This window comes from Diplotaxodon limnothrissa, linkage group LG2, assembly GCF_057381915.1.
Source record: "Diplotaxodon limnothrissa isolate DT_005_m linkage group LG2, D_limnothrissa_male_GT1.1, whole genome shotgun sequence".
NCBI classification, from domain to species: domain Eukaryota; kingdom Metazoa; phylum Chordata; class Actinopteri; order Cichliformes; family Cichlidae; genus Diplotaxodon; species Diplotaxodon limnothrissa.
Window position 1 is genome coordinate 4,152,282 of NC_140597.1, and position 20,263 is coordinate 4,172,544.

At 39.9% G+C, this 20,263-nt stretch overlaps 1 protein-coding gene across 1 annotated transcript in view; it reads right to left on the bottom strand.

Annotated features, from left to right (window-relative positions):
- Positions 1-20,263, bottom strand: part of slit3 (slit homolog 3 (Drosophila)) — a 233,203-nt gene that overhangs the window by 209,366 nt on the left and 3,574 nt on the right. The window contains exons 2-3 of the mRNA XM_085365888.1: positions 8,190-8,261; positions 3,332-3,403 (exon numbers count right to left, since the gene is read on the bottom strand). Coding sequence (XP_085222014.1) covers positions 3,332-3,403; positions 8,190-8,261 — 144 coding nt within the window. The remainder of the gene's footprint in view (positions 1-3,331; positions 3,404-8,189; positions 8,262-20,263) is intronic.

Here is a 20,263-nt window from a genome sequence, read left to right on the forward strand (position 1 = left end):
GTTGACTGAACAATCACCACACAGCTGACTGAATGACCTTAAAGGTCAGCAAGTTTAAACTCATGGAAAAGCCTCTGACTTCCTGTGATCATGGCCTAGAGGTTATCACACTATGGTTTGTGTATACAGGACATCAGTTTCTACACTCCTTAAAGTGCATTAGCAATATATCCTCACTGCATATGCTTTAACCTGATAGTGTGAGATGGACCAATTTTGGGCTACAAGCATGTTTTAACATAAAGTTACAAACTTACAGAGGATTTATACCGCTGTGTTAAATCTATGCTAGGTGGGTACGTCAGAACTGCAAACTGCTCTGAAATCCTACAAACCTTTGTGTCCTGCACTATTGTGACTGGCCTGTTCAGTACCGTCAATTCCTCCTGTGCATTTCTGGCTACTTTTTAGCTGCAGTTTTTGAATTTATCAGTAAGAGAAATAACAGTCATTTTCTCAATATAAGGACTCACAGATGTTATAATATTTCTGGAGTGGGATTGCCAAAACTCATCCATCGGAATGGATGCGAGGGAATGCAAAGAAAATGAGACAAATATGTTTGCCTCTGAAAAAAACAAAAACATGACCGCAACAAAGAGTGGGGAGGCAAGAGGGGAAAGAAATCCTAACATTTTATTCATTTTTATCGTGTCTGGCACCTCATATTAAACACCGGGATGCAACCACAGGGTAATTAAAATGCTATACATATTTGTTTAAAATATAATAAATGTGACCAAAGACTTGAACATGTGCATTTACACAGAAACATTTACCTCCACAGAGAGTTATGACCCCGGGAAAAGTAATAACAAGTAATAAAAACAAGTTAAAGGCACCCACATAATTATGACAATCTATAAGTGTTGCTCTCGCATACAGAATGTTTTTACATTCCAATTTTAACCACATCGTTGCTCATATGTTTGATTATTGCCACCTGTGGATGGTTTTATATTCTCGGCAATCTTTTGCAAAACTCTCTGATGCGTCTTCTCAACTATTGTGGGATGAAAATCTTTTTAGTCACACTTTATATGCAAAATAGCATTCCTTATCTTAGTATTTTCATTGGAAAATTAGATAAACACATGACTTTAAATTACAAAGGCCAAAAAGAAAAGAGTGGAAAAATTCAGGTTGATGAACAGAAAGACAGCAGCAGAACGAGGCGTTTTAGGATAAAAGATGTTTCCTTGTGTATGCATGTGTGCAACGAAAGGTGGGGTTGGCTAAAGTAGAGATAACGAAGACAGTGAAAGCTGAGGGAGTGAAAGTGTTATCAGGCTACCAAAGCATTACACTGAGAAACGAGGCGTGGAAGGGAAAGGGGAAAGAAAAGAAGGGTGGAGGGTCGCAGGGTCACAAAGTAGGATCTGTGCTGGAGAAGACACAGACACCAACCTTTTAACCCTGTGATAATGATAATAAGATAGTGGCTTTCACTCCTGTGTACACCAATGGAAAGAATAATTGAGATGCACACCACCTGAAATAAATAAGGGAGAAAATACCTGCTAGTATGTGAGTACAGCACAGCTACTATTACAGCTACGAGTCATTAAAGGACATTTGCTCAGAGCACAGATATAGTTTCAAGAGAATAATTCTTTGTGTATTTTTAAGCATTAATGATGAGGTTTTCTTCCTACTTAGAACCTTTGAAATGACACCAAACCACATGTCTGTGGCATTCATATTTTGGCAAATTATTCCTATTACTCAGAATCACAGAAAAAATGAAAGAGTTTGGAGACTAAACCTTACTAATCATAATGAGCAGGGCTTTATTCTCAAATAAAGAACAAAAGAAATAATTTGAAAAGACACCTCTTAACAAATGCCGTTTATTTTGCAAAATATCCTTCATTTATAACTGAGTAAAGCACAAATGGCTATGAATTCTGGCATTTCAGACTTTCTGAATGCTCTGACCCAAGGGGATGACAAAATAAGCCCCATGTTTTTCACATTGTGACTCCATAAATCACATGGACTCAGCGTCAGGGCCTCTCACCCCTGACCTTTCACCCTGGCAGACACAACATCAGAGACCCTGTCAAGAAAGCATTTTAAAAACCATTTTACTATCAGTAAAGTAAAAAATGCAGGCTCTTGTTATTACCGTTAATCTACTGCAGCAGTTTTTCCCCTCTTTAGAAAGATTCATTTTGGAGAACAAATGTCATCCTCAAACAAGCATAGATATTTAATTTCTGATTTATTAAATGGGCTAAAATGGCATAAGAACATTTGTTGAAATGTCTCGAATAACTGAAATGCTGTCTATGTGAGTTCTGGCAAACAACTGTTAAGACTCCCAACATCCTCCCTCCCCCTCTTCTGTAACCTCTCACCCTTCCTGACACACTGCATTAAAGAGCCTTTTAACATTAAAGTGGGCAGTGACCTTCTGCTTTCACATCATATGTGTGATCTCCATTTAGAGGGAAGATATACACGTCTCTGTCGCTCAGCATATCTGGATTTTAGGAGAGCTCTGCTGACAGCTGCAGTGATCTAATGGTTTTATCTCTCTTCTCCACTCTGCAGCATGTATACTGAAAAATACCATCCATGTGTGAAGTAAATTCCTTCCCATTCTTACTCTCATGAATGATTTTACAACAGACACACATTTGTTAATCAAAATAAATAATGTTGTGGCATTCTTTTTCAGACTGCAAAAGCAATTTGAAAGAAGATAATGACAAATTTACAGTGTTCAGATAAAATTGCATCAATGGTGAAATAAATTGAATGAAGAAATATTCAGCTTATGAATTCAACATTCATTACAAAGCCCGTTCTTGGGTTTAGAATTGCTGTACACAATATTTTTTTATGAGGATGCCACTCCTAAAAAACCTCTAACACTCACATTGTGTCATTCGGTCTTTGTCTCACATAAAGGAATCCTCTTTCTGGAACCTGTCTTCCCATCATCACTCTAACCAGGACTCATAAACATGCAGGTGTGTATGTGTGGGAAGTGTTGTGTTGTACACTAACACCCTGATTCTGTTTCCTAAAGCCTTGGTGTGAGTTGACAGATACACACATTCCTAGGTAGTGTGTGAAGTGGACTTGGATATCAATCAGTTGAAATCTCTGTCAGTGAATATGCTGCACAGAACAGCAAGTAAGGAGCAGAAAATCAAAGGTGTGTACAATTTTGTCAAAGTGGAAAAACAGCAAAAAAGTTTTGTGACAGATCACATTATTATTATGGAGCTCTTTGCATGCATAAAAGACCTATTTCACCTCGCAGTATGGTACCTCTTTTCACATATGCACTATAGGAAGCTGTGTATAATGGCATACTTACAGTCTCTCAAGCAGTCTTAGGTCTTGAAAGGCTCCTCTCTCGATAACAGTGATTTGGTTGTCCTCAAGATGACTGTGGTGACAGGCAATGAAACAGAAAGAAAATATGTTGTAGTTATTTTTGTAACTTTAAAAATGCAAAAGCAAGACACGCAAATATACTCTGTGACTCTTTGTGATCACGACAAGGCAGGAAAAGTCCCAAGTGCCGATCTTTACGTCAGTAACTTTACACAGTTTCATTCGGTCTGTCTTCAAAATGATTCAATTTAAATATCAAATTGTGAGGCACTCGTGGAATTGGGAATGTCCATCTCCAGCCAGAAACAGCAGATAAATGTGTTTTTTTGGCCAGTGCAAACAACTCGAGAGACACTTGCACTTTTAAAAAAGCGGTTACATAAACAAGCAATCAGTGCACTGAACACGTGAATCTGGCACGAAACAAACATTTTGTGACACAAAGTATTTCACAAATGTTACAACCTACCACTCCAAAAGAAACAATTAACAAACCATCTCTTTCTCATTCTTCCGTTGATATCTTCTCCATTTCGCTTCAGTCATTTCTGCGGTGCTCTCAGTGTAACCCATATCTCCCCTTCATTGCTTTCTCAGTGTTGTCATGTTTTGGGGGCAAACTAAGGTTTTCCAGATGGGATAGAGAAATGGAGAGAAAACATCTCAACTGATATGTGTGTTTATATTTTCTGTCTGAGGATGTTAGGAGTGACATGTCCTGAGAGGAAGACAGGGAGGAAGAAGCTGAAGGGGGGAAAAAAGTGGATGATGTGAGGAAGAAAAGAAAACATTGAAAAGCAAAGGTGGAGAAAAGTGAAAGGAAGATACAAGCCAGATATAAACAGCAAGATGCAGAATGACAAGCTGGATCAAGTGAGAGACAAGTCATCTCAAAAAGAGTCCTGTCTGGCCTAACATGTGGACTTTGAATTGTTTTGGCACGCCTCTTCTTTAAATATTCTTTCAAACAAAACGTTTACATATCCAGGCATTAATCCATGGCCTGTCATACTGACTCTACACAGAGACACACAGATATGTTGGACTTGGATGAAAGATAACAAGCTCAGACAAACACGCTCGCACATTCATATATATAAAGTATGTAAACATATAAATAAAAAAGTCAGAGCATCTTGAAACACTTTCAAAGAACTGGCGCACCGAGTGATGGTAATTGGCTTATTCTCACAATATTGTTCATTTTGTATAACGAAACATTTTCCAGGAAAAATAACTCTTGATTACAGGGAGCATTTTTTGCTTTATAAAAATGTTTTTCAAAAAAATCATCAGTAATATTTGCTGTTAACTGAAATAAATAAAAAATAGCTCCAGCTTTTGAGCATTCTGAATCAGTTTCTAAACAGAAACACCCCAAACACATACGATAAGGTATGTGTGGAATCGTTTAACGCAGGTAGGGAGTTATGCACTGGTAGCAAGAATTCCCAAACACACACATAAGCATGTGCACATTTCTGACTCCGGCATCAATCATAATTTACAATCAAGCCAAGATTAATCCAGCATGTTCATTCCAGCATAGCAGCGTTTGTTTTTTTTTTTGTTCCTGTCCTTATAGAAAAGCATTTCCTGTGTACTCCAGGGAAAGGTAAATCAAGGCATAACTCTGAATAACTATCAAAGTTTATTTGTCCAAATGAGAGATCAACTGCACGCTGATTTATTGAATGAAGTTTAGAAAGGCTGTGGATGTTAAGCCAAACACATGGTGCGGGGAGTCAATGCTGGCATATCGCTCAGATGAGGTATTGTTTTTATATTGGTCTGTATCAAGCATTAGTCATCCACAGAGACATTGGAGAAAGATGGGGGGGAAAGAGAGCAAACAAGAATTGAATTCATGTGTGTGGGGACTGGAGTGTCTAATAACTCTAACTTCAGTCAACGGTTATAAAAAGAACAATGATGTCACGCTACCTTACAGCAAACTGCGAGAACTCGGCCTCTGAAGGAAATAAGGAAATACTTCAGGGGATATTAACTTCACTTATTATTTACACACACAATGGGTGAAACCGCACTGAATTTCCCCGGCCAAGCGTTCAATATCAAGTACAAGTTTTCACCTACATCTAAATTTGTTTGGAATTACTCAATTTCGCCACAATCTGGAAGAAATCTTGCAAAGTGAGGTTGCCAAAGATATTAGGCTAAGTGTTGTTCACGTAGCGTGCATGCAGAGGCAAGCTGTGTTGTGCAAATTTAAAGAATATCCAAACCCCTGAATCAAATTCGATGTTTTCGCCTGAACAGGAAACAGCTCGCCGTGTGATCGATTGATTTGGAAGGTTTGAAGCGTCACAAATCAGTCTAATTACGAGATTTTCATTTTACGCACCCCGTGGTCTTTGGTGGTGCAAATGCAAAACCAGATCGCTTAGCTGTTTGGATGTTTTTAAACAGAAGTGAGATTACATGAGGGCAGACAAGTCATTCTGCAGGACAAATTATCAGTAATTACAGCTCAGATGTAAGCAGGGGTATTTAGGAGTTATACTGTTTTTTTCTGTAACCTAGCCTGGGAAAAATGTTAGCGGCTTTAAACAAGTTCTCCCATAGGAGGCACATATGGCTGAAATGACTGGACTCTCAGAACTAGGCACTTATGTTTGTCTATGAGAGAGAATGAATGAGATAGAGTTCTGGTATATAACAGCGTTACCTATTAAAGCAAAGATAAGACAATTTTTGGTGACCATGTGTGCTGTAGGATCCAAAATACTAGAATATGTATGTCTCTGAAAGTGCGCTTTCTCCCGACCATCTCCTCTTTCCCAAGCCGTCTCCTCCCAATTTCTTTCAGAGATTTAGAGAAGAGAAATGTCACAGCAGTTTATCACAAACCACATGAAACGACTTGCTGGCTTGCCACACTCAGCTCACACACATATACACTGCCTTTTTCTGTGGGTCCTTCTCACAGTGTTTCATGCATGCAGAATGCAAACACTTACATTTTTAATTTTTCTGTTTTTTACCTAAAAAACTCAAGCACAGATGAATCCTGACCCAGTGACTGACATACGTTCCAAACTCCACTTTGGTCCTATATTTAGGAATATGAATAAACAGATGCCAATACAAGCGCAAACACTCACATGTAGCAACTCGTTTCCATTCCTTAGCGGATTTGTACTGGGAGTGTATTTTTATCTGCTGGTTTGGTTAAAACAGAGTGTGGAGGGAAGCTGCATGCAGCCAGCGGTGATTATAGTTATTAAAGTTCTCACATACACACTGATTTTAGTCGCTTATGGAAAAGGAGTGAGGGAGCCCTTGAACTTAATTAGGACAGCTGAGAGAACGTGAGCAGTCAATCTCAACTAAGTGTAGTTATTCAGATATGATAAGCCAGAAAGGTAAAAAATGCAATATATACACTTTATACTTTAAAGATTTTCATACGTTTCCCAACAAGGACCTGCTCAGTGTTTGGTAATTGTAATGGTGGCCAGAGTGATTTAGCTCCCTTTTTCCTGCCCCAGAAACAAGATCATTTCTGAACAGATAAAATATCAGAACGGTTGAAATCTCCAGTGATGCACATGAAATTGGTTCAGGCTGCACACCCCTAATGCTCTACAGGCAATCTTGTTTTTAGTCAGTGTGTACATAACAAAAAACTTCTGTTACATATGAGTGAGTATTGTTTTAAGACCAGCAGTATTTCTGAAGCACTTTTTGTGCTCCAGTTTAATAGATATGATTCAAATTCGCCTGTTTGCACATCTCTAAGCAATCATGCTACTGCTTTGAAATTTCAGCTTTGGTTTTCCCAGAATTGCGAAAGTCAGCGTTCCCCAGCATTATTCAGAAAGACTTGAGAGTCTAATTTGAAATCTCTCTTTTTTTCATAGGAACAGTGACTAACTCTTTCAGTATGAGTTGCTTTACTTAGTTTCCCATCGTCGTATCCGTACCAGGTCAACATCTCGCTGTTGTGCTGCTTGTATAGTAAATGGAAGTCGTGCTGCTTGTTGCTGGCATGTCAGCTCACCATTACTCTATTATTTAACCTTGTAAATATCCAGTAATTGCAAAATCCAACTCCTTGGATAGTACACTTGCATGCTCTCTTGTTCTAAATGCCCTCATTAGGATGGGAAACTTTATTTTATAGAGACTTGTTTCCCCCTATAGCCATATACGGGCCCATTAGGTAAATATACCATTTGCTTAATTGCTACAGCATGGAACTTTTTTGTTAATGGGATTCCTTGTAAAGAAACAAATACAAGTCACAATTAGGTATTAAAGAGAGGACAGATTAAAAGACCTGATGGTACTGTATCTGGTAGATTCAACTTAATATTAGCCAACTTAGTACCTAAGAAGGAAAAAGTAAAGTGACTTAATGATGGCAACTATCTGGAAGTGCTGGTTCCTCGCATGCAGCACATATGAGGAGATAGTCAGCTTCAGAGGATTCTGCTAGAAAAATTTAGGTTAGTTTAAGCAAGCAGCTGCCTGGGTAGAGTATACAGAAGTCAGGATGCATAATTCCCAATGGCCCGCTCTAAGTTCACTAGACAATTACCTGCTCTGTTCTCGCATGGGTGCAATCAGACATTATACAGACTGTGTACAAAGGCACTATTTAATGTGTAATCAGACATTTGTATTCTCACATACAGCTCAAAGAAGCAACATCAAGAAGATTTCAGCAGATAACTGCAATCTGAATTATACATTTTCATACATCCTGACTGATTTAAAATAAGTTAAAGTCCTCAAATAAACTGGAGGGAATGTGAGCAAAGCCTAATGTTTTACTGACTAAAAATTTGATTGAAAAAAGGAAAGAAACTTACAGAATCCTGAGGTTCTTGAGGCCAGAAAAGTCCACTTTAGTGATTCTGGTGATGTTGTTTTTATTCAAATCCCTAGAAAGAGAAAAACAGGATAAAAATTACTTATTCAGTCAAAATTACATTCAGTTGTGAGTATAATGTAACTTTAACACAACTGTGAAAGCAAACAAGCGCCCACCAAGTGGCAGAAGGACAGGGCATGAGAATGCTCCACAGCATATAGGCCCACACACATGCATACAAGTACAAACACAAGCAAACCAAGCACCGAGAAACTTCTGTTCTGATGCACAATTATTTACTGGAAAACAAATTTTTCAATTAAAATTTTTTTTTTCTCTTTCCAATGTCACAGTTTAAAAGCTTATCATGTTTCCTGACTGTCATTCAATTAGTTTTAACTACGGGCGCAAAATGTATACATACTGCAATATGAACTGACTGCCTGAGTGTGTGTGTGTGTGTGTGTGTGTGTGTGTGTGTGTGTGTGTGTGTGTGTGTGTGTGTGTAGACTGGTTCCCTTTATATGGGTTTGATGTTTATTGAAACGCTGTCGCACTGCAGGAATTAGGGCAAGGAAAAAAAAACATACGCACACACAGAAAGAAAGGGCACACACAAACAGCACACACACAATGTTCTCTCTTATTTCACACACAGAGCTCCTCCAAAGCTTTCACTCGCTCTCAGAACCATAGACACACACACACACACAAACAGAACTAGGTTTTGCCAACGCAGGCAGCGTGTGTGTTTTTCATAATACACCTAAACATTTATAAATCTGATTTAAGACGATATTAGGTTTCAAAAGGCTTCCTCAAGCTGACATAGCAAGGGCCACTAATAAGAGCCATTCCCCAGCTTGTGACAGGGAGGGTTGCTATAGGCCAGACCAGTCCTCCAAAGCGCAAAATGGGGTCCTTGGTCCAACAGGGTGTTCTTGAAAGGGCTCCAGAGTAATGAATAACTACAATATCTCATATGTAGCAGTGGGATGTCACAAAAATGACTGATCCAACCCGGCACGTCAGATGAAGTATAGGAAAGCTGGCTTAAATCATAAGCAACAAGAAATGAGATCCCTGTCACGTACTTGTGTTTACATTCAAAAATATGAAACACTGAAAAGGGTTTGAATGTGAATATTTTATCCAAACAATAGATCAGATGGCAATATCGCACATGATCCCACAATGTTTTCACACAACAACTTCAAATATTTTCCACAGATATTCTTTCTCATAAGTGGCACACAGCAGGAAAATGTCCATTCATACTACTAGAAAAGGGGTTTGTGTGGTTTGGGCAGGGGAGCGTTTCTAATGAAAAGTTAAAAACTCTGCAGAGAATAGTAGAAACTCTCAACTCAGTGGATTTGATTTACAATGTTTCAGTTCATTCTCACCCCTGCCCTCCGCCTCTTTTCCAGACACGCCTTTTTTCCCCACAATAATGTGTTAATAAAACACGTCAACACTTAATGGCATAAAATGAAAGTAGATGTTTAGGTGATGAATGCTTAAGAACATTTAGCACAGAAACAACCAAACTGTTTCACTCAGGTGTTGGTGAAGACCAAAATGTTACTGCGGCAATGCTGTTCATGACTACTGGAACAAAACGACCACCACATGATCAGGAAAACAAGTAATAAACAATAGTTTTGTGGGACGATATAACACTGCATGTTTAAAATAGATTTTAAATCTATCATCGTCTGTCAGATGCCCAGGGGTTTGGAAGCAACCGCTATTTTATTCACAACGTCTCTGGTTTGAGTGCAGCCCACATTTCTAGCTGAAGTTAACTTTTGCTTTCCGACAATAAACTGACATGTTGAGAAATGAGCTTGACATAAACATCCTCTGCTTAGGTATAATACTTTTGCATTAATGTATAGCTCACTAAAGCAATGAACTGAGAAAGACAAAGAAAGCAGAATGAAGTTTCACGTTGATGCCGAGTCTCATCCATCTTAATGTTTCATGTGAGACATTCGAGACACCAGATAACATTTTGACAGTGAGCTGCTTCACTATCCAGACTATAAGCTGCTGGTTCTTGTCACAAGCTTTCCAAGTGTTTGGCTTTGCCAGTTCCTTGAAATGCAAGGCACTGACAATTACTTGATAAGCCTTCTTGGGGTTTGATTTATTAATTTGAACATGAGGAAAGAGTTGATTTGCTTCAGAAATAAACTGTTTTTCTTGTTCATGTTTGTTACTCTACCACACTTATAGTCTAGCTGTACAGAAGGTGAGAGGTTTTCACCCTACCCCTGCGAAGATATTGACTGCGCATCATTGGAAGCGGATGACATAAGTATCTGACAAATGTTTACAGGTTGACAAGTGGGCTGGAATAGAGAAGAGGGTAACAGTGAGGTTCACTGGGAATGGGAGGCTGGCTGATGGACCAACAACAGCACAAGTAAGAGTAGCCTACAGACTGGGTGTACCACATGCTTTTTACACTGCCTCCAGATGGGCATCCCCTGAGTGGAAAGGACAGCGAATGCACTACCACTGCTTGACCATAAATCTGGCTGTACCCTCTGCTATCTCCCCTTATCTTTCAGACAGTAAGATAAGACCAGCCTAAGTGACAAGTGGCATGGGTTGATGGACCACACTAGCTGCCACTTTCCTGTCACCTGAGAACAGGAAACCGTGACTAAAATTCTCACACGGGTTAATCTTATTCTACTAATGGTTCGGACTGCTGATGGTTGTGTAATGACATGGGAGTAATGTGCTTGACCATTCCTGTCCCTCCCTTTATGATCCATCTCTGATGGCTGATTCCAGCAAGTCAAACAGGTGCACCAAACATGTTCTTATCAGTAAAACAGTTTTTCTCTTGAATCATCTCAAACTAATTTCTTGAACATGACATTAAGTTGACCGTACACAAATGGACTCCACACTCACCCGCACCTTGTTGAATGTATGGCATGAAGAGCAAAGGTAGCTCGGAAGGCAAAAAGAGATCCACCACCATAATGAAAAAGCGTACCTAATGAAGTGTTTAGTGGATGTGTAGCTTACCCTTGGTTACAATCTTTCAGTTTTCTATTTACGCTCCATCCTCCTCCTCATCTATCTCAAATCTCTCTTTGATCATTGCTCTCTAATGTCCGTCTGTCAGTCTCTCACAGCCAGCTTTACCCAGCGTTCCCAGCCTTACTCTCCACTTTTCTTCTTCTTCTCAGTAATCTCCCTCTCGTCTCTCCCTGTCTCGATCTTTCACGTCTTATCTTTCACTGTTTCACAGTTGACTAAACACTTTTTCTTCACCTTCATCTGTTTTTCCTCTCCATCCCTAATCTATCCTCTTTTATCTCAATCTCTCACTGTTTTACACTTGGCTACAATTTTCCTACCCTTATTTTCTTTTTTCTCTCTCTCTAATCTCTCAAACCTTATCTCCATCTTTCTTATGTTCACAGTGGAAACTTCTGCTCTTACTAAGGAGATTGCTTTGCAGTTAAGCAATTATTGAGTATACAGTTCCAGGTACAGCACAATGGCAGAATCCCATCAAACCTCGCTGCCTAAAAACTGTGGAGTCTACATCGCTGCCATGAAAACACACAGACAAGTGGCATGAAATTAAATGAAAATCTTGGATGCACAGCACACTGCTTGGCAGTGATGTCATCGGAAAAAGCTGTCAAAAAAAAGCACAGCATTGTTAGGAGGTAAGAAAACCAGTCATACCTAGCATAATATAAATAAACAACAACTCCCTCTTTTATAAAAGAATTCTGTTCATTATAACTAAATGGTGCTACTGGTACACTTCAGAAATAATAAATAAAATGCACTACCCACAGTATTTTTACATGAGTTAGTAAATCTATTCACTTAACTCCTTGGAATAAGTAAATGTGTGCACAGAGAACTCATTACGAGCAAAGCAAAGACAGCTGATGGGGCTGCCATTCTCATGCACCTGGTCTGTTAAAGCTTAGGTGTACAGCCCACCTGGCAGTAAAGCTTAACTTAGCATCAAATGTTAACTGACCAGCATTCAGACTACTAATGAAATACGTTAGCACAAAAGCCCTAACCGTTGTTTCCATTACAGGCAGAAGTAAGCCGTGCAAGCATGTGTGTGTTTGCGACTAGGGGATAAGACAAGAATGCAAACAGCAGGTGTCCAGGGAATTAATATCCCATTCAACAAAGACATGCACACACAGGCAGAGACAGCCCCCACCACATCTCACTCTAGACCAGTGAGAAGTGAACTTTGCAGTCTGGCTGCCTTAGAGTGACACACGGGGTTGACTTTACGGTGACAAATGCATAGTGTGTGTGAGGTGGAGGTGGCAGCAGGACTGATTTGCCTTCAGGACAATATTATTGGTTGGCTACACCATTGGCAAGAGAGAGAACTTTTAGAAAGGAATGTTAAACGATAAATATCAGGTGACTTCAAATATACTAATAAATGAAAAACACGCCACTGTGGTAAAAGATTATCAGAGTTCAGTGTTGAGCTTAAATGTTTTGACATGTCTGCTTGTTGGCTAATTAGCTGTGCTTCTTTTTCTCACCTTGACCCTGTATCTCTGTCTGTCTGGTTTTTGTTTTCTTGAACTCTGTCCTCTTTTTCCCCTCTATCAGGGACAATAGGGAATAAAGATAAAGCACTGAAGTTTCCTCTCTCTGTTTTATCAGTCTCGGACACTGTGACATTTCCTCTTTCCCCTTTTTTCCTCTCCCTTCATTCTTTCACTCACTTTCATCCTTTGTTGACCTCTATCCCACACCTCATTTCCAAATGCATTCACTTCCTGTGCTAATCTCATGTTATTTTCCAAAAGCTCTTGTGCCGCTTCACTTTCTCATTCCTCCATTTTTACTCTCCGTCCTTCTCACTCATAGATAGATGTGCTCAATTTCATTCTCTAAATCTATCACTTACACAAGGAATCCTAATTGCTCTCTTCCTTTTCCTCTAAGCTCTGTGCTCGCCAGGTGTCATGCTGCTTTGAAATTGGCTCTGCTATAGCTGAAATCCATCCACTGCAAATGTTTAGATATTACATTTGGCCAATGCAAACTAAGGCAGCTTTAAGTGCTCTCTTCTGCTCTCACTTTTAAGGAGCACATCTATGTAGCAAGTGAAACGTACACCAAATAAAGGGGGAAGATTAATTGGCCTATGCAGACTTTACTAGCAGCCTTTGTGGAACTGTGAAAACAGTAGTGAAAAATAAATTCAGTGGTAGCATATGAGGAAAAACTTTAGATGTCATAAATACATTTAGACCAAAAAGAAGGTATAATCTTTGCGCATAATAGGAAACTGGATCAACACACAGACTGGTGCATGTGCCAGTAGGGAGAAGCATGGGCAAATTAAACACATCAAATACAGTCAAGAGTATATCATTAACAAGAATGAGAAAGAGACTTAGCCCAACAGTAATCAAGAGAGTAACAGGGATCATGGTAAATGTATTTGTGTATATATATATATATATATATATATATATATATATACGTATATATGTATATATATATATATATATATATATATATATATATATATATATATATAGAGAGAGAGAGAGAGAGAGAGAGCGCTTTACTAGTCCCTAAGGTCCCCAAAGCGCTTTACACATCCAGTCATCCACACATCCACACATTCACACACTGGTGATGGCAGCTACATTGTAGCCACAGCCGCCCTGGGGCGCACTGACAGAGGCGAGGCTGTCGGACACTGGCGCCACCGGGCCCTCTGACCACCACCAGTAGGCCACAGGTGAAGTGTCTTGCCCAAGGACACAACGACCGAGACTGTCGGAGCCGGGGCTCGAACCGGCAACCTTCCAATTACAAGATGAACTGCCAACTCCTGAGCCACGATCGCCCCATATCATGTAATATCTTAGATAATAAAGGAAAAAAATCAACTATCATGCAGCAGCTAATTGGAGCACCTACAAATAATAGTCCAGGTCTTCAATATGCTTGGTAAAATGATAGATGCTTATGTGCTGTTTAACTGTTTCATTTATGCAGTGTGCTCACTATGACGAATTATCTTTGTTACATGCACAAGATTGAGTCAGTAACACAATTGAGAGATGTAGCCATGGAAAGCTTTCAAAAGGAAAACCTGATCAACACCAGCCTACACTTGGAGTCTGTATATTACCTACAACAGTTTGCAAAAAACTCAGTTTTGGAAATCTTGGGGAGTTTGTGGAACATTTGGTCTCCTGTGCAACCCTTTACTGCTGTTTTGAATCTTTGTCATAGTGATGATAATAGGCAATAAACTGTCTCCTGTTACAAAGCTGCTCTCTGGGATATACAGCAATCATCACTCAAGAGTTTTCTGGGCAGTCACATATTCTTTATTCTCATATACACACAATTAAAAAGAAAAAAAAGTAAGTAATGAGTGCAAACGCAAGCTACAGTACCTTTGAGAGCGCTGAGATCAGGTTCTTTTTAAATTACACAAGGCAGGTTATTTAAAGGCTGTGCTTTCAGGAAAACAGAGAAATAAAAAGATTCAATATGTCAGCATTAGCGTTGTTTCATATCTGTCAGCAAAAGTGCTGAAGCCTAATTTATCTGTTTAAAAACGCTGAAAATTAAAAAAAATTAAAAGAAAAATTACAGAGCAGGCTAATTAGTATTTCATTCCTTTACTTTCTAAAATTCTGGCTCTGCTTTTTTTTAACTTATGATCAAGTGCCTGTACTGTACATCTGTAAGTGTATCTCATTGGTTCGCTCCATTTGTCCCAAGTACAAATGGAGCGAACCATTTGTACTTGGGACAAGTATCTTTTCTATGTGTCTCTTTGTTAAATCTGTAACTACAGTCGTTGCATCAAGTGTTTGTTGTTCGGTTGTCCAAGAAATCAAAGGTTTGTCTGCTACAATAGGTTTCCTGCAGCTAGAGCAAGACATCACTATAGCCCCTTTTCCATTAGAACCTACTCGGATCGAGTCGACACGGTTCGCCAAGGTTTTCAGGGTTTTCCATTAGGTCATAGTACCTGGTACTTTTTTAGTACCTGCTCGCTTAGGGTTCCAAACGATCCGAGCAGGTACTAAAATGTGACGTCATCTGACTGCATTCCACCGATTGGCTGGTCAGTGGCGTCACTCGATGATTCATGAGCGCATCTCATTCACGAAAATTAAAACCGCCATTTTTAAAAACCAGGGAACGAGGGAAATGGCTACAAAAACAAAGCCATGTTCCCTGATGAAAAGCCAGAGACCGAGCAGCAGGTAGATTCTTTCTTCCACATCCACCTTTCTTGTTGGGTATTAATTCGGATGCGTTGTGATGAGGACAATCACAAATGTAAGTCGAGTCGTGGCCATCCGTGACGAGTCGATCTGAGTAGGTACTAATGGAAAAGGGGCTTATTTGACTCTGCTGGCTGTGTATACTTCTCAGAGGTATGGGGAAATTTTGCTAGCAGTTTTAAGTTATGCCTGCTAACCCATATTTGGGTAATCCTTCTCTGTACAAATAAATACGCTTGTTTTAGAGCTGTCCAATCTGCTGGATTCTAGGAATGCCAAGTGAAACAAAATAATGAAAGACGAGCACCAGAAAAGAGAACAAAGGTACAAACAAGGGCAGAGAGACCGGAGATAAAAGTCAGTTAAATATTTCCTTTACTGAAGGACACTCGCTTTCACTCCATAAAGGGGAATCCTGTCTGAATGATGCAAAATACATCTCCCTCCTATCTAATCTGTGCTTTCAATTTTGGGTTTTTCTTTTTTAACACTGCTTCATTCTGATTTAGCTTTATTGGATTTGTTTTCCCCCTTAAAGTCATCTTCATCTCTTACACCACATTTCTCTCCTATTTATGTCTCAGTCCTTTAAATTGTTTGTTATGCAGCTTTCACATTTAATACCCCAGACTGATTAGATTTTGTTGAAATCTGAGAGAGTAATGCATCTCCTTGTGTGTTCCATCATCAGTTGGTTTGTTTTCTGTCAGTCCCAATTTATTTCCCCTTCCTTCATAGTCTATATTCTATCTTAATACTGATCCACCTCGAGAAATTTCATAGTTTGGTGTCGCTGTTAACCACACAGGCTTGACCACATTAGGGAGACGCCTGAAAGCATCCCTTTCTTTTAGAGTCACAAGCCAAAGGGGCTGTAAACCAGCCCTGTATTTGGTTAGCTCTTTTCTTTGCAAGAGTTTATAGGGTTGCATTGCTTTTGTCTCGATTTACTACTGCTGTACTGTAAGTGAATGGGCTGGGGTGCGGGTGGAGGGGTAATTTGGCTGCGGAGAGGCCACTTGACAAGAACAAGCCCTGCTGCTTCCTCAATGGGGCCCAGGTCAGAAAAAAATGAGAATGAGTGAACAAGAGGATAAGAAAATGAGATTAGGGTGAATGAGAGATTGAAAGAGGACATGAATGACAGAGACAGAGACACAGAAACACTGATGCATGCATGCACAGTGCAGTGACCTGTTTCTCCATAAGCTTCCAGACTCCATAAATAGTCTATTTGAGCAGTGGCCTGCAAACTGAACACTGTGGTGGAAGTCACTCTATTACTCTGCCACATACCCACAAATAACCACATAAAAATGTATATACACAGGTGTAGTGAAGGAGTACAAACAGAAACTCACACTGAGAAAATAAAGTCCGTGCAGAAGGGAAATAATATGTTGCTTTGGTGACAGTGGCCTAACAAAACAGTGGCATAGCTTGTTAACATCAAACAACTCCAAGCTCACTGCATAGACACACACACACACAAATCTATACTAGTGTTATAGTATGACACACACTCTGAAGTCCTCCAAGTTGAGGACTTCTCATTCAGCAGAAAGTCACAGAAGGTCATTCGTGACTCTGGGTTGTTTCTATGTGACACAAATTCTCTCTCATTATATGTCAAAGTTTCCATCTAACCAGTTTCATGTTATTTCTGGTGAATGCATGAGAGTGAACTGTGTGAGCTTGTGCCTGCCTAATGATGAGTGTGCACTGTATGTGTGGGACTGCAGGCTAGATTTTTATGTGCTTCATGAATATGCATTTCATTTAAATTATGTACCTTTTCATGCCTGCGTGTTCTCTTGCACTAAGTTTTTGAGGACCCGTTTTGGGACCTTAACATTTCGGCTGCTTCTTACTGCATCAAATAGCTGTTTGAAGATTAAAAGAAAATCACATGTAGCCTATTTTTTCAGTCGCCATCAAATCAGGATTCTTCTGTAATCGTACCAGAAGTTAATTACTGAGGTCACCTAAGACATTAGTACTGCGAAAAGAAGAAGAAAATACAAGCTGTCAATTAATCACACAGGTGTTAAAGCAACCCCCAGGTTAACAAAACTTGCTTTCAAGTGGAAATGAAAGCAAACTGTGAAATAAACACCCACGGTGTTCACATCCATCACAGTTAACAGACCTTTTCTGGTCCAGCTTGGTTAAGAAGGATTTTCAGACATGTTCTCTTCCGTTTTATACTCCAAATGAAATGTGTTAGTTATTGATGGCTTGTCCGGGGGTAGGTAATTAATTTCCCCAAAGGGTCACATGAGAAACTGGGACTGTTTCAACAAGTGGAACTCAAGTCTGCTTAATATTAATTTTATCTCTTTATAAGCTTCTTGGCTCTGTCCTTCATATCAGTACCAGTTTCTCACGTGAAAGAAAATGGACTGACCACCCCTGAGTCATTATAGAAGCTCTTTTATGCTCCCAGGAAACAATGTTCATCCGTCTCAGCTTTGGCATAATTTGATACAATATGTAATGTGCTGAGAATAGACCAAAAAAAAAGAAAAACCAACGCACATTTCAACAATAAGGCTTTAGGATTAACTTTGTGTTCAAAACTGGATTTTCTAGTATTGATGATTAGGTTAGAGTAAGAGCCTACTGTATATAGTAAGAGCCCTCACAAGTGCAGTACACTCCGGTACGTGCACCTCCATGTGTTTAGTTTGTTCGTTACATCTGAATATGTCTGTATGTTTTAATGTAGCATCCGGCTTGATCCATTTCCCAGAAGGGCAGTGCCCACTATCAACGCCAGCTGGCTCCCTCTTTGACAAGCTTAAAGTAATTATATAGAAAGGTCATGTGCCCGCATGCTGGAGAAACTTGAGGAAAAGAATATCACCCACTGACCTAGAAATGGAGCCTAAATGTTGGTTAGCCTCACTTGTGCCATTTGGCATACCATAACTGAATCAAACATAGTTAGAAGGGCACAAAGTGATTACCACAAGATGGCCATGGATGATAGGCGTGACATTAAGAGGCTGTTGGAAAACAGCAAGCTCACTGTGGTTTTTACTTCTGAGTTTAGCTCTGTCTGCTATTGCAATAACACTCGGCTGCTCTTCAGACAAATTACATCATCATCATACCCACGATAACAGTAAAGAACGGTCTCCACTTAACGATGGCTTTTGTTCAACAGTTACCAAAGGCTGTGTTCATTCATATGCAGAAATATTGCACAAACATCATAATTAGTTTCCTGGTTCCCATAAAACAAAGCAGTACAACTAAAGATTCATGGAACACATCAAAACTGTTGGAACACATTTTGAACTTAACATTATCAGACTCTTTGGGTGGGGCTAGCAGCTGTATACAAAACACTGTTATTTGCAATGATGTCAGATAAATATTCAAGACAGAGCCAAAAGTAGCTGGGAAGTCTACACCACAGTACTTTAGTCATTGCAGATTGATCCAATCAAATTATTCCAAATTTAGGGAACTAGAACTATGTCAGCACAAATTAGCTGGTCTGCTCCATGCGCAGGATAGAACCAAAGTATTCAGAGATCTCGCACACACACACAAAATTCCAGCCCCACCATGAAATGCCATTTCATAGCCGAGGGTGTGGTGGTTAGAGCGCCCACTGGCCAATCAACACTAAGCTTTGATAAGAGCCAGAAGCAGCGGCTAAAGTGTGTGTGTCCACACAAACACACGCAGCAGCAGCAGCAGGGATCCTACTGTTATGCGCTCTGTGGTACAGTAGGCTGGCACGTTGGGGGGAAATGGGGGTTGTGAGATGCTGCTGGCAAACTGATGGTGTGTGTGAGTGCGTGCGTCGGAGGGGGAGGTGGAGGTCAGAAAAAAAGTGGTAGAACTGAGGAGTGAAGCAAAGGAAAAGTAGAGAAGAAAAGAAGTTGGGCAGAAAGAGCGAGAGATGTAGGAGAAAAAACAACGGTGGGATAAAGATAAAAAGCTTGGAGGGGAAGGGAAATTAAAGAGCAGAAGGGGAGAAAGAACTAGCTGAGAAGAGAGAAAGCACAGAAGGTGTTGCCTGTACAAATCTTGCCAAAATTTACTGGTGGTGTTAGCGAGGGAACAGAAAACTAGACTGTTAAACTCGTGCAAAGCTGGCTGAGGAAACTTGCTGCCAGTCAACTACAAACACAGTGCATGTATGAGGATGCAATCATGCACACATGCACATTGTGACAAAATTAAAACATGCAAAGCTTGCACAAACACATGCAGAAAAAAAACAAACTGCAGCTCGAGCGATTGGAAGCTCCCTTTGGAGTTTACGGCATTTGATTCTCCCACATTTTCACAGCAGTTGAGGCAACAGTTTGGAATTTGAATCTCAGGGGAAAAAAAGTGTTTGTGCTTTTTTGTATGTGTGTCTATGCAGACCCTGTAGGGCAGGTGTGAACCGAACCCGAGAGAGAAAAGCCGTTCTTATGTTTCAATTCACTTTACCCAACCTCGTTAAGCCTGTTAAGCTACCCCCAAAAACCCTCCACTCAAATTAGATGCAAATGAGGCCTCAAGTGGCTTTCCAAGTAGAACATTACGGAATTGACTGGCCCGAGGTAATCTTTGAGGCTGGCAGCATGTGAGTGTGTCTGTTAAGTGAACAGTTGGGGCCACCACAGTTTTTCTCTCGTTAACCTTTCCAAATGTTTACAATAGTGAGGAAGACCGGGCTTTTAAAGAGATTGATTCTGTGGTTATGACAGGTGGACTGCGGCGCTTGCTTACTCGTTTTCACATGTAGCAGAAAGAAACTAGATTCAAACTTTCGCAC